The sequence below is a fragment of the Saccostrea echinata genome, unplaced genomic scaffold (genome assembly GCF_033153115.1).
Source record: "Saccostrea echinata isolate AGI-Se365-2 ecotype Australia unplaced genomic scaffold, CSIRO_AGI_Sech_v1 ptg000056l, whole genome shotgun sequence".
Lineage (NCBI taxonomy): Eukaryota > Metazoa > Mollusca > Bivalvia > Ostreida > Ostreidae > Saccostrea > Saccostrea echinata.
Genome location: NW_026889805.1, coordinates 9,691,384 through 9,716,950, shown reverse-complemented (window position 1 = coordinate 9,716,950; position 25,567 = coordinate 9,691,384). Strand labels below are relative to the sequence as shown.

At 33.5% G+C, this 25,567-nt stretch overlaps 1 protein-coding gene across 1 annotated transcript; it reads left to right on the top strand.

The window, feature by feature from the left end:
• The first annotated feature begins 3,381 nt into the window (after window positions 1–3,381).
• On the top strand, window positions 3,382–23,698 carry LOC133172926 (inositol-trisphosphate 3-kinase homolog). Its single transcript, XM_061307777.1, has 8 exons — window positions 3,382–4,023; window positions 8,595–8,679; window positions 11,846–11,998; window positions 12,394–12,466; window positions 13,517–13,709; window positions 17,241–17,414; window positions 19,559–19,735; window positions 20,144–23,698. Exons 1-8 carry the CDS (start codon window positions 3,604–3,606, stop codon window positions 20,210–20,212), a joined length of 1,344 nt encoding a protein of 447 aa, XP_061163761.1. The 5' UTR covers window positions 3,382–3,603; the 3' UTR covers window positions 20,213–23,698.
• Window positions 23,699–25,567: the final 1,869 nt, after the last annotated feature.

The following is a 25,567-nucleotide window of genomic DNA, read 5'->3' as shown; positions in this document are numbered from 1 at the left end:
ATAAAAGCCATAGATTAAAAACAATTAAAAGTTAATGGCAAGGATAATGTTTTTTGCAGACAGACGGACAGACAGGACAAAAACTATATGTCTCCGAATCTTTGATTATTGGGGCATAATAATTAAAAATATTAAAGATAAACTTGGAAAAACCAAAAGTTAGAATTTCAATAGAAAGTAAAAATAAAAATTATTGGAAAACAAGAAGTTAGAATTAAAATAAAAATAGTAAAAAAGTATTGTGGCACTGATATCCCTCCATACTGATTGGAGTAGGTTGGGACCACAAGTTTTGAAAGAACAAAAAACATCAAAGAACTGTAAATAAAAATTGTTGAAGCCAAGGGAAATTGTTGATGTTTTTTTTTCAAAGTCGGAACATAAACCTTCATATGTCAATTTTTTTTTTTTAAAAAAATGAAGGAATCTTTTAATTTATGACCACAATACAATAAAAGGTGTCATTTATCTACATTTTCACTTATCAGAAATAGAATTGTGACTCTTGGGCGAGTGGTGTTGTGGCCTATGAGGAGGGGGGGGGATGTTAACTTGCTAGAAAAAATACTATTTTTAGGTATCCTGAGTCACTCAGATGAGCTGTTGCTATCTGTTTTTGTCTGTTATGTTCATAGCATGTTAACATTTGAACATTTTCAGCTTCTTCTCTGGAACTGTTGAACCAATTTCAACCATTTTTGGCATACAGCATCTATGAGTGAAGGAGAACAAAAATTTTGAATTTCATGGTCCTTGCCCACCTGGGGCATGAGGGGTAGGGCTAAAACCATTAAAATTAATGCAGTCTTTAAAAATCTTCTTCTTTACTCCTGGACATCAAGCAGTCAAACTGTTGGCTTGATTGTAATAAGTCACTAAGTCCTCTACCAAAACTGTGAAATTCATAGCCCTGGGGTCAGAGGTTCTGGTCCGTTAGAAAAGGGCTATGGGATCATATAGTGAAAATGTATTATTTCTTTGAAATCTTCTTCTTTGCTTCTGTATATTAAACAAACTAACGAAGTACATAGCTATGATGAGCAAGGGTGCTTCTTCTAAAATTGTGAAATTTGTGGACCCAGGGTGAAGGGTTCTGCAGGAGGGGGGACTCTATTGATTATATAGTATAAAGTGCATTATTTATTTGAAAATCTTCTTCTCTGCTCTTATTTATTAAACAAACAAACCAAGTATATAGTTATGATGAGTAAGGGTGCCTCTTCAAAAATTGTGAAATTCGTGGCCTCTGGGTCAGGGGCTCTGGTGTTAGGGTGGGGCTTTATTAGTTATATACTGAGAATACATTTATTATTTGAAAATCTTCTTCTCTGCTTCTGGTTATTGTGAAAACAAACTAAGTATATAGTTATGATCAGCAAGGGTGCCTCTTCCAGAGTTATGACTTTCATGGCCCCTGGTGTTGGCTGGGGTGGGGTGGGGGGCCCTATTGATTATACAGTGAAACTGCATTAATTCTTTGAACATCTTTTTCTCTGCTTCTGGGTATTATGTATACAAACTAAGTTTATGGTTATGATCATCAAGGGTGCCTCTTCCAAAATTGAGAAATTCATGGCCCCGGGGTCTGGGGTTCTGGTGTTAGGGTGAGGCTCTATTGATTATATAGTGAAAATACATTAATTCTTTGAAAATATTCTTTTCTGCTCCTGGTTATTATGAAAACAAACTAGGTATATAGTTATGATCAATAAGGGTGCCTCTTCTGAAGTTGTGAATTTCATGGCCCCTGGGTTAGGGGTCCTTGTGTTGGGGAGGGGGGCTCTATTGATTATATAGTGAAAATGTATTATTTCTTTGAGTATCTTCTTCTCTGCTTAGGGTATTATGTAAACAAACTAAATATATGGTTATGCTTAGCAAGGGTGCCTCTTCCAAAATTATGAATTTCATGGCCCCAGGATCATAGATCGGGAGAAGATCTATTAATATTATAGTGAAAATGCATTAATTCTTTGAAAATCTTCTCTGTCCCTGGGTATTATGTTAACAAATTAAGTGTATGGTAGTGGTTATGATAAGCAAAGGTGCCTCTTCCAAAATTGTGAAATTCCTGACCCCAGGGTTGGGGGTTCTAGTTTGGGGGGGGGGGCTCTATTGATTTTATAGTGAAAATGTATAATTTCTTTGAAAATATTCTTTTCTGGTCCTGGTTATAAAGCAAAGAAACTAAGTGTATAGTTATGATGAGCTAGGGGGCTTCTTCCAGAATTGTCAGTTTCATTGCCCCTGGGTTAGATTTTCAGGTGTAGGGGTGAAATCTATTGATAATATAGTAAAAATGCATTAATTCTATTAAATGATTTTGTCTGCTCTTGGGTATTGAGCAGATAAACGAAGTGCATGGTAATGATGAGCAAGGGTGCTTCTTACAAAATTTTAAAACTGTGGTCCCAGGGTCAGGGGTTCTGGTGCTTCTCAGGGGGGGGGGGGCTTTATTGATAATGAAGTGAAAATGTGTTAATTTTTTTTTTTATTCTTTGAAAATCTTCAACTAAGTGCAAAGTTATGATGTGAGAGGTTACAATACGGAGTTAAAAATAGTACAGAAGAAGTATTGTTTTGTTAATAGTCTGCATGGTGATAGTGATAAATGGGGACAAGAGGAACTTACTTTATGAGTAGACTAATTATTTTGTTGATCCTGATCATCGTATTTCTGTTGCTTCGGAGTAATAAAGCTTCATCCATCAGTTTATTCTATACTTCTATGGATCCTCCAAATTGTTGTATTATACTAAGGTGACTGTAAAGGCCCTTAGGCCTCTTGTTAGCAGCTGCAATCAAGAAATTCTTGTTGGAGGAGAGGGAGTGTAAAACGTATTTTAAAGGGGTCTGCCTTGATGCCTCCAGTAGGTCCAGGCTGAAGCCCTAGTGTTGTCTAGCAGACGAAGCCTCCAAAAGCTCATATAAGAGCAAAATGAAGCTAAGTCAAGTCCCCACCAATCATTTTAGTATCAAATTCTAAGAATGTATGAAAATCTCTTTCCCTTCTTCCATTTAAAATGTTGACTTTGGGTTTAAGAAAATTTGTGTTTAACCCTAAAACAGAAAAGCTTCTCAGACAGAGGTGATAATTTAGCGCCTATGTCACGTGGTTATCAAATATTTTTGCAGTATGTATGTATTTTTTCATTTATTTTCTTTGATTTGACATTGTCTTTTTCCTTACGTCAGTAGAATACTGAGACGTATTGTCACTTCCACTACAGCACGTACCTGTTGTGTTCATTAACAGTTTAAATCTATTTCTATCGCTGGCGACAGTTTATACGGTATTGATGTGGACAAACATAATGCATGCCGTTTGTTCGATGGTATATTTTCTATACGTACACCTGATCAGCGTTGTCATCGAGAAAGGCAATATGTATATGAAGGAAGATTATATGTAGACTGCGTATTGAACTGTCAATAGGAGTATAAAACTGTCATTCACCTCCTATGTTCATGGACAGATGTTTTTTCCGGATATTATTTCTTAATGAAGAAAGTGCAGTTAGCGGTTTTGTGTCGTAAAAATATGAAATAATCAGTGATTTTTATCTAACATTTATTGCAAGGAATTACGCTTGCTCATTCAGAATGGGTTGTGTTCACACAACGTCATCCCAGGCAGACAATACCGTGAAAACCTTGTACCTACATCGTAAACTAACGAGGAAGTCCCGCAAACACACGTCCGGCGGACAGACCAACGAATCCGAGGCCGAACCTACAATCCTGAATAACCCATCCATAGCTAGGAATTACTCTTGTGGAAGTGTCTTGTCTTTAGATTTTCCCTTGGAAGGGAAGGAATTTTTTAAGTTTCCCCGCTGGCGGGGTTACAAGATGTGTAACGTTTGTGACAAGGACGAAAAGATAGATATTACGTTGACTATGGAAACAGCCAAACACAAATTATGTAACCGATGCATGATGATCACAGAAATCAGGAACAATATGCAATCGTGTGCTAAATCCAAAGTCAGCGCAACGGCTTTTGCTAACCTTTTGGCTTTGGTACGGTAATATGATTACTTATATTGGTTACGTATATTGACGTATATGTTCACGTATATGCACATCTCTATTTCTAATAAGATGATTTATTTTTTTGTATGGCGTATTTCAGTGTTTGATCTGATGGTTTATGTTTCTCTAGGTTGATCTAATTTAGAGAATGGCTAAATTTTCTTTTTATCCTTTCTTGGAATCACAAATGCTAGGGTTTGAAAGAATTTTATGCAGTAAGACAATGGGCATATGACCCAAATATACATCTATTTTTAATAAGATTATCAAATCTAGAGTTGTTTTATGACATATTGAGTGATTGGTCTGGATTGTTCATTCATAAGTGACAATGTTTCTAGAAGCTGATTAAATTTTGAGAACGGCTGATTTTCATTTTGATTCTAAGTAAATTAATGCTGTAGATTCCAACAGAATTTTCAACAATAAGGATGTAACCCAAAATAAAATTTCTGTAGTGTTATGTATGGCTTGGTATTCCTAAAATGAGGAGAGACTGTTGGCTTCGTTTACATTAATCGTTATCATTTTGGGCTGATAAGGTGAGATAAAATTACAATAACAAAACAACAAAGAGACAGATAGGTAATGAATACCTAAGTTTGTTAACCCCAAAGGTGGTTCAAGGGAATAGGTGTTAGTGCCGAAAGGGATAGCTGGAATTTACGCTACAATTGCACTGATCAGTACAGGGGCATTGTGATGCCTTCCCACAGGATGGTATGTGGTCCTCTATGGCCTTAAGATAAATTAATAACACATTATGTTGTATTGTCAGGTATGTAAACCATTCATGCATGAATTAAAAAAAACTGTGTATTGCTTGCTCTTTCCGGCAGTAGAACTCAGAAAGCTTATGTTGACATTTAAGTGGAAGGCTTATTGCCTGCCACTTAAATGTCAACTTAAGCTTTAAATGCGGGCCCAGCACTTTGGGGATGCTCATGTACATGGAAAACATTTTTAAAGTATATATACAGGTTTTTGATAAAATTTTTCAGAAGAATTTTCAAAATAGTAATTCTCTAAACAAAATCAAGATGAAACATGCTTGTAGTCTGTTTTAATTTCTGTACACATTTACTGATCAACAGTTGGAAAAACTTGAGAAATTGGGGAAGGGGGGGGGGCATTTAAATCAAGCTTATGGGTATGTGATTGAAGGCTTGTCTTGAGGAAATATGATTATGTGATGCTCTGATATATAAAAAAAATATTATTTTATACTGAATTATTAATACATGTATTAAGTACACTTACTATTTCTAAGTTATGGACTTAATATAATGACGTACATGTAATTCACAACAAGAGAAATTTAATTTTCATAAGTTCATGGCAGTTCTTTGTGTTGTGTAATTGGATTAGTCAGAGATAAAATGGAGATTTTATCTGGAGTGATAACAGGAAGTATTAATTAGGAACCAGATAAATATGGTTTATTTTGGTTCACACAGCATGGTGACATTACTCTATCATACCGTACCTATCCCCCTTGTCCGTAGCTTAATTACTGATACGTATTTTGTTATTGGATTTTGTGATATATTTTGTTTTATATAGTAATTAGTTTTCATGAATGTGGAGGCTGCAGGAAAAAATGTAATTGAGAGATAGAAATTGAATGATCAATCACCTCAAATTGTTTTTATGCAGTTTTAACTTTAAAAAAAAAAGACCCATTCCCTTATACTAGTAATTCTGGCATTTCTTATCAGTATAAAGGAGTAAGTGTGGGCTGTTGACAGTACCTGTATAAGACTGACTAGATCTTACCTACCACATAAGTGGTCCTTGATGTACACAGGTAAATTTATCAGTTGTACTAAACATTTACAGACACCTGTGGTTTTTTTCTGGTTACACAACATGAAATCTGTGATAGCCAAAATAAATAGCCAAACTAAAAGCTGTCATTTGAAATGTCTCCCCCTTCTTTACGTGAGAAACCACTTGCATAAATGAATATAAAATTGAAATTAACTTGCTGATAATAATGGGAAGATAAATCATTGCTTAATTTTTTTTCCTTTTGCACCAATTTATTTTTAATAAATCTTTTTTTTATTTTTTTTCAACTGTGTAAAAAAAATTACTTTTCAAAATGTTTAATACCCCCCCCTCCCCCAAAAAAACTTTTTTGGTAACATGTATGTCTGCATTAAGATAATTAATAAAAGCACTGATGTTTTAATATCTTCACAATTAAACCAAGGGTTTTTGATCATGCAAATTTTGCAGTCGCACCAGTAGAGATGATATGTATGTGAGTGGAATGCAGGATATAAAAATATTTACACATGTATGATAGGTAGGACTGGATATTAAAGTTTGGGAATTAGAAATATTGTCCTATTCTGTTACTTACAATATTATAGTCAAAATCTGAAAATTTAGTTCACTCTCATGTCTGATGATGCTTTCATTTTAGAAATTTATGTACTTTGTCCATTGATTTTTTATTTTTGTTCTTTTCTAAGGAAATAAAACAAATCCCTCCCCCCCCCCCCAAATAATACAATTTTTTTTTATCTCTGTTGTCTTGGAGCCTGCTTCACAAAACTATTTTATGACTAAATCTGTCTCAAGACCGAAATTTATCATAAGATTGCACCATAGCTGATTCACCGAACTCTCATATCTTATGAAAATCTTGAGATCTATCTTAATCTTAAGTAACTAGATACCTGTTGTTGTTTTTTTAAGTTTAAAGTGAACAATATGGCAAAAGTATATCTTTTGGCTCAAAACTGAAAGACTTTTAAAAGAAAATGGTATTTAGAGATAGAAAAATAATTCAGACTATATCAGGCCCATGGAATCTTTGCCCCCCCCCCCCCCCCCCCATTACACCACCAATAATTTTACCAATAAATACTCTATGATAGAAAACAGCTACTTTATGGTTGTGCCCTATAATTCTTTTGCTTGTCAAGGAATTTGTGTTGTTGCCTCCCCCCCCCCCCCCAACTGAAATTGTTTGGATGTGCATGCCCCCCATTCCCCACTGAAATTCTTCCTATGGGCCTGTATACATGTATGTAAGATCCAGGTATCATTTATAACTTAATTTAACATTATTTAATTTTAAATCTACTTTTGTAGCCCCCTACATTTGTAAGTTGTTTCCGTTTATTACACTTTGATGACTTTTTTCAGAGAATTTGATGAAACAGTTTTGGTACTTGAGGTACATCCCCCCCCCCCCCCTTTTCATCTGCCAGATGTGTATGAAAACTCAATACTGTACAGTTTTTCTGACCCTCCCCCCCCCTTTCCTATATTGTAGTTGTTGCATTAAAATGTCTTTTTTGAGCATTTAAGAAGATAATTCGAGACAGACTATTATTTCAAATATTAAAAATCATTAAAGAAAGGCGACTAAAACTTGTGAGAACAAATTTTTTGTTGTTGTTAAATCCTTGTAATATAAACTTGTCCTAAGATTTCATATACTTAAGATGGTTTTGTGAAACGGCAGTGACAGCTCTTATGAGTGTCATATTAAGTCAGATCTAAAGATGATTGTAAGATCTTTCTTAAGACAAATCTTATGATAGTTTTGTGAAACCCAGACCTGGTATACTAACTTTAAAGTACATGTATCTTAAAAAAAGGTCTTGTTGGCAATATTTCATCAACAATGTAACTTTCATTTGATGGTATAGGTTATCATATGGGTGTTGCCTAAAAATTTATATATACTGATAAAGCATGATAATTCTGATGTTGATCTTTATTCATATCAGGGAGCATATGTCCAATGCAAGTGTATTGGATGCATGAACAGAGTAATTCTTAGTGATATGTTAGCCATACTCTACAAACAGCACAAAATTTAAAGTTTCAAATTCTTTCGAACAACTTACAAACAACAATTGTCTTTTAAGAAATCCTGTTTAGATCTATTTTACCTACTATGAGTTAAAACAATTCTTTTTAAGTTGTAACCAAAGTGTACTGGTACTAAAGAGTAACTATAAAAGGTTGTATATGAAGTTATGGAATGTCAAAGAATTGAAACAATCTGGTATCTCAAAATAAGCTCTTTCTAAAACTTCAAAAATGTATGTCTGTCTTTCATCTAGAAGGTTTCTGCATATATGAATACAAAAATTAAATGACTTCAGAAATTTTAAGTGATCTTGATTTTTGGGGTTAATATATCTCGAGCCACCTTGCTAGATTGTTTCATTCATATGTAAATGACAACATATTATAAAGGATTTCTTCTTACAAAGAATTGAAAGATTGAATAAGTTGTTTTTCTAACAGTTGAATGTTCCTGAGAAAATTTATTCAATATGATAATGAATAATGGTCCAACGTAAAGTAAATTTTTCTTCAGTGTTTGTTGACATGTTTGTGGCACATGTTCATTGGTATATATTACAATTATTCTTCATAATATTCAGGCCCGAGGGTGGACTCCCAGTCCTGTTCATTTCCAAATTAGTGTTTCCATGGAAGAAATAAAGGAAATACACTTGAAAAATAAGTGACTGAAAGCAGACTTGTGTGTGGATTAAGTTTTTAAGTTAGTTTTAATGTATTTTCAGACTGCATTAGATCTCTCTGCTCCAGCCAGTGATGCTTTAGTGAAAAACAGGAAAAATGCCTGGATACAGCTAGCAGGTCACCCAGGTAACAGCAATGCATGGCAATGTGCAGTTTTAACATAATTTATTCATTTAAATGCAAAATTAGGGCAAATTTTATTAATTCTGTTATATAAACAACATCAAAATTTTTATAGAGAGAGAGAGTCCCTGACATTTTTTTATGCTTTAGATGACAACGAAAGGTAAAATGTTTCCACACCTGTAACCTAAGGTTCAGTGGTGGGTTTTTAATCACAATATCCTAGGTTTGACCATTGGCATTTACCACTTTTGCTCTAAATTGTAAGGAAAAGATTCAAAATTGCATTTATATTTTTAATTCCAGAAGAAAATGTAAAAAGGAATCTAATCATAATTTGACTGGGCTTTGAAAAAGGTTAAAAAAGGCATTACTTTTACAAAAAATAGGAGGTACCTTGTGGAAGCGATTTTAATTAAATTTTAATTAAATATATTGTCAAATTTTTCTCCATCAAATATTTTGGCTGGTACAATCATGATTTCAGCAAGGCAAAAGCACTGGGTACTGGCAGATTTTGAAAGGCCTGATTTGAAGAAGTTGAATTAAAAATTGAATCAAATTTTACTGCAATTTATTGTATCAGCCCGAGCAATTCATTGATGTTTCATTATAAGAATTGTTGTTATGGTATTGTCTGGTATATTTCTCAAATATTGAATTTCCCATGGTTAGCTGAGGCATTGTGTTATAGGCATGTTGTTTTTCACATCTTTTATAACATAGAGTTGAAATGAATTCAAACTCCTAGTGTGCTGTTCCAGAGATTTGAGGAATTTATAGTTTTCAAGGAATTCATATTCTAATTTCTTTGTTTCAATAGACATAAGGGTTATAAAATTGCTTGGATCTTTATGTCATCAGTATCATATAAACTGATTCTATATCCTTATTCAAGGTCATTTCATCAATATCATTTTTAGCTCTTCTGAGCCAAAGGCTCAAAGAGCTAATGCTATGGCCATTTGTGCGGTGTGCGTAAACTTTTTAGAATATGGGCCATAACTCAAGAACCCCTTGGCCAATTATTGTCAAATTTGTCACAGGGTATCCTTGGCCCAAGGGCTCCCTTTTGTATTAAAACTGGGGTTGTGACCCTTTAACAAGGAGAGATAATTAGGAAAATAGAAACAAAAGTACTGGTTGCTAAAAAATCTTCTTCTCAAGAACCACTGGGCAGATTATCACCAAACTTACACAGAAGGATGAGGATATGTTGTAGATTAAAATTTGAACGGGGATTTACCCTGGGGCAAAGGGCGTGGTCTCAAGGTCACTTCAAAGTTGACCAAAAATTACATTTTATTAAAATGTTGATATTTTGCTTACTATAAGGACTAGGATCATCAAATCTTGTCAGTTGGTGCATCTAAGGACCTCATATCATGTTGACTCAAAAGTAGGTCACTGTGACCTAATTTTTAAATTTTGCGGCCATTCTTTTTCAAAATGATTTAGAGGCATATTTTGAACAATTTAAGGCCTATGATCATCAAACTTTGTCAGTTGATGCATCTTGGGTCCTCAAAGTACGTCAACTAAAAAGTAGGTCACCTTGACCTACTTTTTGAATTTTATGGCTAATCTTTTTTAAAACAATTAAGGTCATTAATTCGAATACGGGGAGGCTTAGAATCATTAAATCTTGTAAGATGATGCATCTTGGGGCCATAAAACATATTTATTAAAAAGTAGGTCACAGTGACCTACTTTTTGAACTTTGCAGGCATTCGATTTCAAAGCGTTTTAGAGGCATAATTTGGACATTTTTAGTCCTATAATCATAAAACTTTGTAAATTGATGCATCTTGGGTCCTCAAAAAAGGTCAACTGAAAAGTAGGTCACCGTGACCTACTTTTCAATTTATATGACTATAATTAAATATTTCAGGTACTAATTGGCTTAGAATTATCAAACTTTGTCAGTTGATGCATCTTGGGTCTTCAGAGTAGGTCGACTAAAAAGTAGGTCACTGTGACCTACTTTTGAAAATTTATGGCATTAATTAAATATTTCGGGTACTAATTGGCTTAGAATCATCAAACTTTGTTAGTTTATGCCTCATGGGTCCTTGGAGTACAACAACTCAAAAGTAGGTCGCGGTGACCTACTTTTGAAATTTTATGGCTTTAATCAAATATTTCGGGTACTAATTGGCTTAGAATCATTAAACTTTGTCAGTTGATGCGTCTTGGGTCCTCGGAGTACAACAACTGAAAAGTAGGTCACGGTGACCTACTTTTGAAATTTTATGGCTGTATTTAATATTTTTCAGGAATTATTTGGCTTAGAATCGTCAAAATTTGTCAGTTGATGCATCTTTGGTCCTCGGAGTAGGTTGACTGAAAAGTAGGTCACCGTGACCTACTTTTTGAAAATTTATGGCTGTAATTAAATATTTTTGGTACTTATTGGCTAGAATCATCAAACTTTGTCAGTCGATGTATCTTTGGTCCTCGGAGTACAGCAACTGAAAAGTAGGTCACGGTGACCTACTTTTGAAAATTTGTGGCTTTAATTAAATATTACAGGTACTGATTGGCTTAGAATCATCAAACTTTGTCAGTTGATGCATCTTGGGTCCTTGGAGTAAAACAATTGAAAAGTAGGTCACTTTGACCTACTTATAAAATTTTATGGTTATAATTTTAAAAAAATATTTTAGGTATTAATTGGCTTAGAATCATCAAACTTAATTGATGGGTCCTCAGAGAATGACAAGTGATAAGTAGGTCACCATGACGAACTCTCAGGTACTAATTGGCTTAGAATCATCTTGGTTCTCAGAGTGTGAATTGGAATTTCAAGGGTTTATCTAAATATACAGGATACTTCGAGGCTTCAAATAGAAGTGATAGGTTGTACAGTTTATCAGAAGAGCGATTCAAGGCCCATTGGCCTCTTGTTGTATTGATCTTGGAGCAGTTCACATTTGATATCATTTTTTGAGAGTATAGCTTATAATAAAGGCTACAAATGAATTTAGACTTTTTAAATAACAATGTTTCTGCCCTTGACTTTTGATTTTGAAGGTATGTCATGATCTTGTGTAAAGGTCAGGGAGTGACACAGTGTGGTACAAGTTACAATCAAGGGATCAAGTTTTAGATGTGATTGCTGTTGGCTGTTTGAGATTTTTTGAAGTACCATGAAATTATTCTGCTTTAGGTGCATTTGCTCCAGCAGGCCCCAGTACGATATGGAAGAGGAGGATAAATAGTAAAGACAGCACAGAAACTAAAGCGTACGAAATGTTGATGAAGGATCCTGCCCATGACATCGTGCCTGAGTTCTTCAGAGAGGTGGAATATAATGGGGAATGTATCCTTTTCTGATCAATCTTGCACTGTAATTCTGTGTCTCTGTTGCAAGATTTAAGGACACACACAATGTACCTTGCAATTTAGTTATCTATTGGTTATTTTTCAGGATAATATAAATTTAAGAATTAACGTCCATCAGATCTTAGACAGAAACAAAACATCAGTGTACATAACCAGGGGTTTTGAAGAAATTGTTTCTTCCAAATGATGAAAGTCTATAAGTTTATTGATTAAAAAAAAAATGACTAGATATACAGTTCTATCTGAAATTTTTCTCAAAATTATTTTCAGACGAGATATACAGATTGTAAGAGTTGCAAACTTATTGGAACTCTTTAATCACAGAAAATTATGCTCTTGGAAAATGCTATTATTTTCCTTAATTTTGTACAGATTTTATAGAAATAGAAGATCTTTTACAACATTTTAATAATCCAAATATTATGGATATAAAAATTGGGAAAAGGTATGATCATGGTTAATTCAATATAAAGTGGCTTAAAATGAAAAAGAAAATCTTGTTATGATGTTTTTATTGATTTTTTGTTTGTTTGTTTAAAAGAAATTAAAAGTAAAATGTTTTACATTATATAGGAAATTGATGTAGAGTAAAACTTGTTTAATCCGGATACCACTATATCCAAAGAAATTGGCTGGATTAATCAACATTATGGATTACAAACATTTTTAACATTGAATTAACAGAAAGGGACTAAAATTTTTCATCGTATTAGACAAGATTTTGGAAAACACAACATTGGGATTAGACAAATTTTACTGTTTTTCCAAATACTTGTACTTATTATGATGTGGTCTAAAAATGTGCTTTGATATATTTCAAAAGAGAAAAGATATTTTGCAAAGAAGTGTACATTCTTAAGTTACTGTGATTCTAAAAACAAAAGATTAAAACTCAGATTTCAGGGGGGGGGGGGGGGGGTACCAACTCTGGTAGGTTAAATAAAATACACTTTGGTGCTGTTGACAGCTGGAATCAAAATGATTCAGAGCATAAGCAGAACACTTTTTAATCTTTACAGACATAAATTCAGTTATATAAAATTAAAAATGCATTGTATACAACACAAATACATGGTCACTCATCAAGTTTCACCTCATGTTCAGGCAAATGCAATCATAGGAGGTCCTAATTTTCAAAATTTATGGAGTCTTTCTTTTCAAACAGGATCATGTGATAAATGATATTTATGTTCATGTCAATATTTCATATGAATTTTCCAGAGAAGTAATCTTTCAACACACATCAGTCACAATATAACATAATTCACATAGAATGTGCAAAACTTAGGGCCATATCACTTTAAATGTAGTGGTTTATATATGTACATACATAATGAATAAATGACACTGAAACATTATAGAACCTCTACATATGATTATTTGCATGTATGTTAAGTAACTTCATGACTTTTATGGATTCTGAGGTTTTATAAATATATACTTTTAACCATATATATGTACATGATTACCATTTATATCTACATGATAACATTAGGACATTTATGGAATCTGAAGTAAAAAATCCTGTGCTCCGTAAAGACTTGTACGACAAGATGGTCAAACTGTGTCCCGATGCCCCGACCCCAGAGGAACACAAACAACAGGCTATCACCAAGCTCAGATATATGCAGTTCAGGGAAGAGGAGAGTTCTACTGCAGATTACGGCTTCAGAATAGAGGCTTTAAGGGTAGATAACTACACCACTATCTAATATAAAACCAGGTAGTAGGGAGTTGCTCAGTGCTCAGTCTCACTCAAGTAAATGAGGTAAAAAAAAAAATTTCAAGTTTTAAAAAAAAGTTTAAATACACAACAAGTACACCAGTTTATCCATTCATTTCACATTTTATTGGGTCACCTGAGTCACTCAAGTGACATATTGCTATCCATTTTTGTCCATTGCCATGCATTGTGCATGCAGGTCCAACATTTGTAAATTTTTGAACATTTTCATCTTTTTCTCTTGAACCACTGAACCACTTTCAACCAATTTTGGCTCGTAGCATAAATGGGTGAAGGGGCACAGAAATTGTGAATTTCATGGTCCCTGTTCCCCTTGGTTCTGAGGAGTGGGGCTAAAACCATCAAAATTAGTGACTATCTTTAAAAACCTCTTTCTTTACTCCTGGACATCAAGCAGTAATTTTATCAATTCTTTAGATCGCTTTTTTAGCTCACCTGAGCCGAAGGCTCAAGTGAGCTTTTCTGATCAAAATTTGTCCATTGTCTGTCCTTGTTGTTGTTGGCATTGTCATAAATTTTTCACATTTTCAACTTCTTCTCAAGAACCAATGGGCCAATTTCAACCAAACTTGCCACAAAGTATCCTTGGGTAAAGGGGATTCAAATTTGTTCAAATGAAGGGCCTCACTTCTTCCAAGGAGAGATAATTATGAATTCATGAAAAATTAATGGCATCACTTAAAAATCTTCTTCTCAAGAACCACTGTGCTTGAAAATATGAAACTTAAGTGGAATAATTGTGAGCTAGTGTATATTAAGTTTGTTAAAATCATGACCCCTGGGGGTAGGAAGGGCCACAATGGGTGATCAAAGTTTCAGAGAGGAATCAAAGGAAAAATCTTTAAAAATCTTCTTCTCAAGAACAGCAAAGCCATGATTGGTCATATTTATATGCAAGCATCCTCAGGCAGTGTAGATTCAAGTTTGTTCAAATCATGACCCCCGGGCCCAGGGGTAGGGTGGTGCTACAATGGATGATCAAAGTTTAACATAGGAATACATAGGAAAAAATATTTAAAAATCTTCTCAAGAACAGCAAATCCATGATTAGTCATATTTATATGCAAGCATCCTCAGGTAGTGTATATTCAAATTTGTTCAAATCATGACCCCTTAGGAGAATAGAGGGGATCATAGTTATACAAAGGGATATAAAGGATATATCAATAAATATTTTCTTCTTAAGAACAGCAAAGCCATTATGTGTCATATTAATTCAAAAGCATCCATAGGAAGTGTAGATTCAAATTAGTTCAAATCATACCCTTCAAAGATGTTATAATCAAGAAAAGCAAAAATGGTGTGGGATCATTAAAAAGTCTTCTGATGAAGAACCCTTAGGCCTGAAAAAGGTGAAACTTATGCGAAAGTTGTCTAAAGTGTAGATTTTAAATCGTTCAAATCATGACCTCTGAGGTTAAGGCAGGGCCTAAATAAGGAAGAAAGTTTTACATTGAAATTCATAAGATTTTTTTTTTTAAATCTTCTCAAAAACCACTGGGTCAGAAAAAGTGAAACTTATGTGGAAACTACTTGAAATACATAAGAAAAATCTTTCAAAATCTTCTTTTCAAGAACTATTGGATTAAAAAAGATGAAACTTGTGTGAAGGCTTCCTGAGGAAGTGTAGATTCTAAATTATTCAGATCATAACCCCCAGGGGTAAGGTGGGGCCACAATAATGGATCAAAGTTTTACATTGAAACACACATAAGAAAAAAATCTTCTCATGAACAGCAAGGCCATGATTTGTCATATTTATCTGGAAAACATTCTAGGGTAGTGTAGATCCAAATATTTGTTCAAATCATCACCCTCAGTGGTACACGTTGACCACAATATATGATTGGAATGAACAACAAGGCAATAGTGATTCAGGTGAGTGTTGTGGCCCATGGACCTTTTGTTATTGTTGGCAGTGTCATAGTTTTACCCAGTATAAAGTGGACATTTAATATTGTATGCTGAAATTCCTGAGTTTTTTGAAAGATTTACCTACAAATGAACTCTTCCTTTCTCTATCCCTCTCACTATACACACATGAATATATATTACTGTTTCTGATGATTCTGTTGCCATGGATATTTCATTATTCCAGTATTGATTTCTCCCTACCTATATATATATATATATATATATATATATATATATATATATATATATATATATATATATATATATATATATATATATATATATATATATATATACAATACCAAAAAAAATTGTGCAAACAATTAGGAAGGAGAAATTGGATATGTGGAGAATAGCACAAAAATTACACAGCTGCAGTATCATTGCTTTGACAAGGATCAGGTTAATATTATCAGAGAATATGATCTCAGTTACAGTGGTGTGATCTAAGTAATTTCCTTAATGGACAATAAGTCACAGAGTGTCAGCAGTAACTATTTTCGGGTATAAATATCAATCAAGTTGATAATGATCTGAGTACATGTATTTACCATATTAACACCCTAAGTTTAAGGACATTTCTCTATTTTGAAGGAGTCTTACAGTAAATTCTAGAAATGGAAATAAAATTTGACATGTATTTATAGTAAATGATTAATTAATATGGTCTTCTTCTCACTATCTGGTTACTAACAATGTAACAACATATCATTATTTTAAAGGCTATTGTAATGATATAACCAAACATATACATGTATCTGTAGAGTTTTTTCTCTCGGACTGAAATGTCTTGCTTTCATTGGATTAGACATAACAAGTGACTGCCCGCTGTTATGACTTATAATTGTCCTTGAAAAAAATCAATTTTTTATCAGGTTTGCAGACAAATGTTTTATAGTTGAGTAATCTCATAGATATATTGAGATTAATCACCCGATATAATTCCATAGACAATAACAAGCCTAATAAGTAATAATGGTAGGCATGTACATGGATAGACATCTGTGTCTCACATTCAGGACTTTTAATTTTTGCCTTTAAAAATTTGATCCACATTAGATGAAAGTGGCAAGTTATATTTAGAAAGGATGAAAATGTATAGCTTTAAGGCCACAGATTATATGGCATATCATGGCACAAATCAAAAATTATATTTTCTGTTTTTTCTCAGATTTTGAACTAAGTTTGTTTTATTAGGAAATGTGTGTTTCATAAGAAGCAAAGCAATAGCCTTATTTCATATGTTGAGAAAGTATACTTTAGGGGTCAGACACCAATCAAAGCTATTGTGAGGACTGAATATTTTTGTCTGCAAGCTAAGGTGACCTTTTCTTAGACAATTTCAAGCTTAAACCAATAGAGTTACAGTCTCAACAGAGACTATTGCCATCTCAAACAGCTAGACGAACCTCACATTACAACATGGCTAAGTGGTTTTATCAAGTTGGAATACACTAAATTTCGTAACTTATAGATCAAACATGTTTTCATATCTAATGAATATTTACAGCTACATTAATATTTATTTTATGTACAATGCTGTTAATTATGTTTCTTGTAGGTGTCAGGTGAATCTCCTACAACAAATTTAAAGAAAGTGAAAACGGTGGCACAAATAGAAAATGTTCTAAGTAAATTCATACAGGGTCAAGATTCTGTACGGTCAAAGTTTCACAGCAGACTAAAATACATCAAAGAGAAATTTGAATCATCCACATTTCTGATGTCACACCAGGTAAGAAACTGGAATTTTGTGTACATTTATATATTGATATATTCATTATATTGAGAATGTTTGGAAATCTAGAAATTCCATTTTTAAAAAATGTTCTGAACTATGTGAGCAGCTGAGAGAGTTCATCAAGTAAGTTCTTGCAATTCAAGATAGATTGACTGTTTACTTTCCATAATTTAGACCTAATGAACAGTCAACCTATAGATTGACACAGCTATTAAATATATGCAGCAGTATAGTTCCTCATGCAAGGCATGCCTCTACTAACTTTAAAAATCATGATCCCTGACTGCAGGGTTCAGTCTCTAGTGCAGGGCTAAGTTGTTCATAAACTGAATTTGTTTATTTTGCCAAAACCATACTTGTTAGGGTTTTTTTAGCTCACCTGAGCCAAAAGCTAAAATGAATAGTGTCCAGCATCCGTCTGTCATGTGGTGTCTTTAAACTTTTCACATTTTCGACTTCTTCTCAAGAACCACTGGGTCAATTTCAACTAAACTTGCCATAAAACATCCCTAGGTGAAGGAGATACAAGTTTATTCAAATGAGGGCCACACCCTCTTTCAAAGGAAGATAATTCAGAATTAGTGAAAATTTAATCTTTTAAAAATTTTCTTCTCAATAACCACTGGGCCTGAAAAGATGAAACTAATGTGAAAGCTTTATTACATAGTGTAGATTCAATTTTGTTCAAATCTTGACCCCATGGAGCTAGGGCAGGTGGGGCCACACTCCTCACTCTTCAGGTAGTGTAGATTCAAGTTGTTCAAATCATGATCCCCAGGGGTAGGTTGGGGCCACATTGAGTGATCAAAGTTTCAGATTTATTTAAATCACGAGGACCAGGAATAGGGTGGGGCCACAATGGGAAATGAAATTTTTACATATGAATATATAGGAAAAATATTTCAAAATCTACTTTGAAGAAAAGCAAAGCCATGATTAATCTTCTTTATATGGAAGATTAAAATAAGTTCAGATCATGACTGCTGGGGGGGGGGGGGGGGGGGGTTGGCAATTAAATTTTTATGTAGGAATAAAAAAGAAAAAAAAATCTTTAAAAAAACAACAAACCAATGATTATTCATATTTATATGGAAGAGGGTAGTATAGATTTAAGCTTGTGCAAACCATGATCCCCGGGATAGGATGGGGCCACAATAACAGATCAAAGTTTTACGTAGGAATATATAAGAAAAAATCTATAAAATCTTTTATTAAAGCCATGATTAGTCATATTTATATGGAAGCATCCCAAGTTATTGCTCAGGTGAGTGATGTGGCCTTTGGGCTTTGGTTTTTTTTTTTTGTACCAGGCTAATGAATTTTTCATGAAAAATGTAATGGCATAAAATGCATGTGTATGTAAAACATGTTATGTTTCTGAAACACTGATGCCCCCATATGACAATTCATTGCCAAGGTGAAAGTTTTTCAAAAAGTGTGTCAGACTCCAGGGTCAAGGTCATGAGGTAAAAATGTTGGTACCCAAAGAAAGGTCTTGTAATAAGGAATGCATATATGAAATGTAAAAATGTTGTCGCACCAACCATGCAGAAGTTATGGCTAAGGATAAAGTTTTCAAAGATAGGTCAAACTTTAAGGTCATGAGAACAAAACATGTTTACCTAAAGAAAGGTCTTTTCACAAGGAATACACATGTAGCATATGAAAGCCTTAGCACAACTGTTCAAAAGTTATGGGCTAGGTTAAAGTTTTGCATACGAACAGATAGAGATAGCAAAAACTACATGCCCTTGAATCTCCAGTTTGAGGGCATAAAAAGGGTACAATAACACGTGGAAAAGTTTACATAAAAGATTTCTGATCACATATTGTGGGTATATAGAACCTGTGAATACATTTACTGTACATTTTAACCAAACATGACAAATGCTAAAATTACACATTGAACATATAAATTACCTGTAGGTCTCCTCTGTCATTTACAAGCTTTTCAACTTCATCAGGAAAATTGATTGATTGCATAAAATAGCCTTGACATATTAGAAACAGTGGTGATGACAGAGAGCATTACTTTGCTGATCATATCATTAATGCTGATATATGAAGTTAACCCGCATCACCTGGCAAAATCTGTAAATTCTCTAGTTACGTGTAATACTTATTCTACTTTGTTACAGATTATTGGAAGTTCTATTCTGTTTATGTTTGATGAGTATGGTAACACTGGGGCATGGATGATTGATTTTACAAAGACTGTACCTATTCCACAAGGCAAAACCCTCACTCACAGAGAAGATTGGGTACTGGGCAACTGTGAAGATGGCTACTTGTTTGGTGTGGATTCATTAATAAAGGTAATTTTACAGAGCCTGTTATATGTTAGACGGGATTGTTTTATGTAAACAACCAGTACATCAGCTGGTCTTTCAACTCCTTTTTACTTTAGGATTTCATATTTATTACTCAGAGGATGGTTTAAGGAATGCACCTTTGTATGTATGATGCCTTTCAGCATTTCTATGTGATACAAACAACTCTCAGTCGTTTAGCTCAATTAGGCCATAGGCTCCTGTGAGGTGAAGTGATTGAGAGAGCTTTCCAGTAACAACTTGACCAGTTTTAAACAGAATTATCAGAAACCATATTCTTATATAAAAGGGGTTTTAATTTGTTCAAATGAGGGAGTAAAAAATACGAACTTTTATATCCTCTTTTTTGAAAGCTTTCTTGTATAGTTTTAAATGGATTCTCTTTATTGTTAGATTTTTGAAAACCTTGACTGCTGTAAGAGTAGGAACATTAACACGCCTCACAATCAGGAGGATGGGTAATGAAGGTGTGATGCTAGGGAATCTGCAATTAACCCCCAACTCAAGAATCTCAACACCCATCTGGGACCACGAAAGGACAGAAGTCTAAGAGATGTGCATGCTTGCAGTGTTCATGATGGGATATATATGACAAGCCAGTGAAGATTTGTGTTTATCCTTAATCCTGACCAAAATGGGGATCAGATTTAAGTTTTATATATTGATTTTAGATTCAGTTGTCTGCAAATATCCCAGTCAATATTGAAATGCAGTCAGGTTTGACTTGAACTTGTTATTCAATATAAAAAAAAGTGTCTCCTCAGATTTCACTTTTAGCTCACCCTAGTCAAAGGCTCAAGGAAGCTAATCTGATTGGATATTTGAACGGTGTCCTTAATTTCCACTACTTCACTAGATCCACTTGGCAGATTTCTTCTATATTTGCCAAAAGTTATTTTTTTTAATTTTGCAGATTGAAAAATGCACCTTCATACTCCAGTGGGTAGGGAGGGGCCTCAATAGGGGTTCAAAGGTAGACAGAAAAATCATCAAATTATTCAACAGCACACCCAAGCTACTACTGTATAAGTCAATTACATGTAATAAACACAAATCCTCATAAAGTAAGATTCATTATCCCTCTGTTCATATTAAATTTTATTTAAATGATAATTATTTTAATTAAGGAAACAAAATCATAATTGAAATGCCCACAATATCAGAATTCTTTGTAGTGCAAAATTTGATCAGAGTACTTTGTGGTGCAAAATTTGACTGAAATCATTAATGAATATGACAATTTTTCTAGGAAATACTAGTCATTTTTCCCATGGAGAGTTATCTTTCTTATTGGAGGATCGGTGAACCTTAAGAATGGTGAAATCTTCATTCGCAAACAGCAAGGATGAAATAGTCAAATAAAAAATGTAATCATTCTCATATTCCATTTTATAAGAATTATTCTCAATCCTCAACAAGTCATTTATTGCATGAAAGGCCCAAGAATGGGGTTCAGAGATTCAATTAAAAAATTAAAGAATTTGTAAGTATAGTTAAACAATAATTTTGCTCAATTGATATGCAAGTATTAAATATAAAATACTGAATACGACTTTAGAAAGCAAGGCCTTTCTCTTAAGGCCACAATATCTACAAATTCATTTGACAGACACAGGTGAGCACTGTGGCTCATGGACCTGTTGTCTTCAATACACAACATATATCAGACAGGTGATTATGGTATATTTAAAATTTTTCTATGAGTGATTTAGCATAGCTATAATTTGTACGATTCTGTTTTTATTTGTCTCATCTACCATGACAATGACCTATAACTAGATATAGGTCAGTAACAATTTTCTTTGAAATAAGGGGTAGCAACTGTGCAAGTGTTTGTTTTACCACACATTTGTTCAGTAGTGAAGTTAAGGTATCAGTGTTTTACATCACAATATGAACAAACTGAAGTAACCTGGAATCATGTGATAAGCACTCAAATTTGTTACTGCTTGGTTTCTTGTATATTGGGATCTGAAATATACATTGTATACTAGATTTGAAAGCATAATTCTGTCAAATTATGTTATAAATTATCTCAAAGAAATTGTTTCATGTTAAGAATATGGTTTTGTATTTGTCTAGATATATGTAAAAAAAAAGAAAAGAAAAGAAAAGAAATATGTGGACAGAATTCTGTTCTAGCATTGATTTAATTTTTCAGGGTACAGAGTTTTCTTTTTTTTCAATGGAAAATATGATTAATGACAAATTTTGTTCTGATATTTTTTCTCAAACAATTGTAATGGAAATGAAAACAGATTTCTGGATTTCAAGGCACTCTGTAAGCTTGATTGAACAAAGACCACCAAATGGCATGTGTTTTACATGATATTAATATTTATATTTAGTACTGTGGAATCATTTTTTTCTGATGGCAAATTTTAATGGATCGCTAAAAATTACCAGCTGCTAGGGATATAATTTTGTGGATAAAGGACTCGATATAAACTTCCTGCTCATTGAAAAGTTCTTGTATCATGGTCTGTCCTTTAATGTAAAATGAAATAAATGGGAACCTACAGTTAATGAAATTTGAAATAGATTGAAGTATTCTTAACATTATACATTGTAGTCTGAAGATATGTTCCTCAAATATCTGTTTCATATATATCTCTTCGTAATATATATATATATATATATATAAAATTATTCATAATCGTCTTTCTCTTGTGATTTCTAAATTGTTTTCAGAATGTTTAAAAAATAAGTACACTAATAATTGTGATACTGGCAATTCAAAAGATAACCAAAAGGATTATACAGAAAACGTCACCCTATAGTATCTTGCACAAATGCCTGGTAAAGTACCTTATTTTTGGGGGAGGAAACTTGTTAAAGTAGCATCACTTCAATGACAATTTCTTGGGAAATTGTATATTATTGAGGAATGTGTCATCTGACCTTGTATTAGACCAAGATAATTACTGTAGATCACCAAATTTTCGCGACACTTTAATTTCGCGAAAAGGCCATTTGGTATTTACAAGCGAGACATAATTTTCATGATCTTTGGTTATTGTTCTATATAATCTTATACTACAAATATTTGCGAGAATTTAATTTTCGTGAGCAGACAGTTTCGTGAAATTACGCGAAAATAAAGTTCTCTCGAATAAAAAGTGATCTACAGTAATTGAAGACATTATATGCATGTATTTTCCCATTGTAAACAACAATATGATATCTGTTCATAAATACTTTGTTGTCTTTGAACATTTTTCTTGGAGAAATATTGCAGGTACTTTGTTTTGAAAATGAACTAGAGAAACTAAATAAAATGTGTGCACCTTTATATGATACAGTTTTCTCAAATTCCAACAAATATTTGTCATTAGTGTTTAGAGCATCCTAAAAAATCAATATTGCTGGAGACTGTTTATGAATTCATGGGCAAGATTCTTGAAATTCGAACTTTCATGACAGTAATGGTTCCACAGTACATCTTTTATTTTTTTTTCTACTAGTGTTTTAAACCAAAATGATATTTGTGCATTCAAGAAGTGAGCTGTTGATGATATACAATGTAATTATTTTGATATACAGGTCATTAGCCAGTATTGTAAACCAACTTAATTCACATGTGAGAAATATTCTCGAGTTTCGAGATCTTCTTTAACTTGCGAATATTTCTTGTCGTAAACCAATGATTTACTTGTTTATTTATGTTAAATGTCTCCTTAGTTGCAAAAATTAACAGTCGTGGATTGATTTCAAACTGACCAATTGCGAATAAAAGATGTTGCGAATAATAGTCGGTTTACAGTAAACAAGATGACGTTAGCTTTAAATGTTACATTTCCGAAATTGTTGAACATTAAGGTTTGGCATAAGTGTCGTATTAAATAAATTGTATGCTTAACCATGATAAATATTGTTGCAGTGCATATTTAATGAAAAAAAAAATGTGCTGATTGTGCATTACTTACAATAAATATGAATAAAAATTTATGAGTAGTTGGTTTTGAAATAGAAAATTAAGTTAGGTTCCAACTTTTTCAACAAAAATTCTTTTGAATACACAGGAGGATTTGACTATACTTCCCAAAAGGAGGGGGGGGGGTGGCCTTTCAATGAATATTTTCATACTAATCAGTAATACAGCGCCCCCATGTTCCTGTAAATCAGTTAAAGCTTTTGTTAGTTTTAGTCATGGAAGGAAGCAGTTCAGGCATGAGCATCAGGACAACACTTTGACATTAAAAAAATTATGTTGTTCTTATTTCATGAAAAATTCTCTCAAAATGATCAATATTGTAAACTGTACTTCAAAGTCAAGCACCATTTCCAGTTAGTTGTTCTCAGAAATTCATTCAGGTGTGATTAGGGTTATTAAACAAGTTTCATAAGGAGCTGGTCCAGTAAGTTTTGCCATCGAAATCCTGTGAAGAATGTCGTGTGACGTCTTTTCAAAATAACATATGGAATCTTCACGAGCTGATCACTATGCGTATTCAACAGAACTGACACCTTTGGCGTGGTTGTCGTTAGTAGCATGGTATGTAGAGTTGATTCATCCTATCTAATCAAACACCTTATGAAGTCCTATTATTTAAAATTCACGCTCTCATGTGAAGCAAAAATATACCTATAAGCAGAATTTTTAGCGAGGATTCAAATTTGGTAATATTAGCGAGGGTTTTGAGATCGTGAAAAATGAATGTTGCTAAAAATGTATTCCGTATCGGTGGTTAAAGCTATTTTTCTTGACATTATAAAATCGCTAAAATTACTTCTCGCTTAAAAATATATACCAATGTTTTGGGGTAAATCGCTAAATTGCGTCTCAAAAAAAATTTCACTTGTATGGTATATGATCTCTTAAGCAGGTACAATTGAAACGTTCATATGGATATTTGTGAATGGAGTAAAGTTTTTAAATTTGATGAAATAATATGGACTAAGAATGAAACAAGAGGCCCAAGGGCCTTAATGGTCACCTGACTACAATGTAACAATCCATAGATTAAAACAAAATAAGCTGATAAATGAAGCTATGTTGCCAAAAAGCAAGTGAAATAGTATGATCAAAGATCAGCAAAATATTAGTTTAGTACTCGATAACAAATCTTAAAGTTGATCGATTATTTGCCTGTAATTTCCCCCATTTGTCACTATCCCCATGTGGACTAAACAAAACAATTATAGTTCAAGAGCACTATTAGTTAACACATTTCATTCTCCCTCATATTGGCCTCTCTTAGTCTTTGAAGATTATTATATCCCCGCTCCGAAGGAGACGGGGTATACTCTTTTACCCTTGTGTGCCTGTCCGTAACAAATTTTTCGTCGCAGTTTTCTCGGCAACTACTTATCGCAGATACTTGAAATATGCTTGAAATAAATTTTAGCACACCCTTTGTTTAGGCATGCCATATGGTGGGATTCATTTTTGTATGAATCCGTTGTCAACGTCCTGTTTAACCGTGCGTCTGTCCGTACCATGCATAACAAATTTTGGTCGCAGTTTTCTCAGCAACAACTCATCGCAGATTCTTGAAATTTTAACATACTCTTTGGTTAGGAAAGTCATATGGTGGGATTTATTTTTGTACGAATCCGATGTCAACTTCCTGTTTATCTGTGCATTTGTCCGTACCGTACTTTTAAGTTACATTATTTACAGTGATTAACTATCATAGGTGAATAGCAAAAGGGGAATAGAACTTCTTTCAGTAGAAATTAATAAATTGTCCAAAGGGTACAGAATTTCAAAATCTGGTAAAACACCCTTGCTTATTACAACTTTATATACTCTGTTTGCCTCCTAGATGCCCAGGAGCAGATTTACAAAGAAATGATCCGTTTTCATTATTGATG

What these genes read in the sequence shown, in the direction of transcription:
- LOC133172926 (XM_061307777.1), top strand. Translation starts at nt 3,604, where the DNA reads ATGGGTTGTGTTCACACAACGTCATCCCAGGCAGACAATACCGTGAAA. An exon ending in GATATAAAAATTGGGAAAAG is followed by an intron (nt 12,467 to 13,516) that starts GTATGATCATGG and finishes TGATAACATTAG; the next exon opens with GACATTTATGGAATCTGAAG. An exon ending in GTGTGGATTCATTAATAAAG is followed by an intron (nt 19,736 to 20,143) that starts GTAATTTTACAG and finishes CTTTATTGTTAG; the next exon opens with ATTTTTGAAAACCTTGACTG.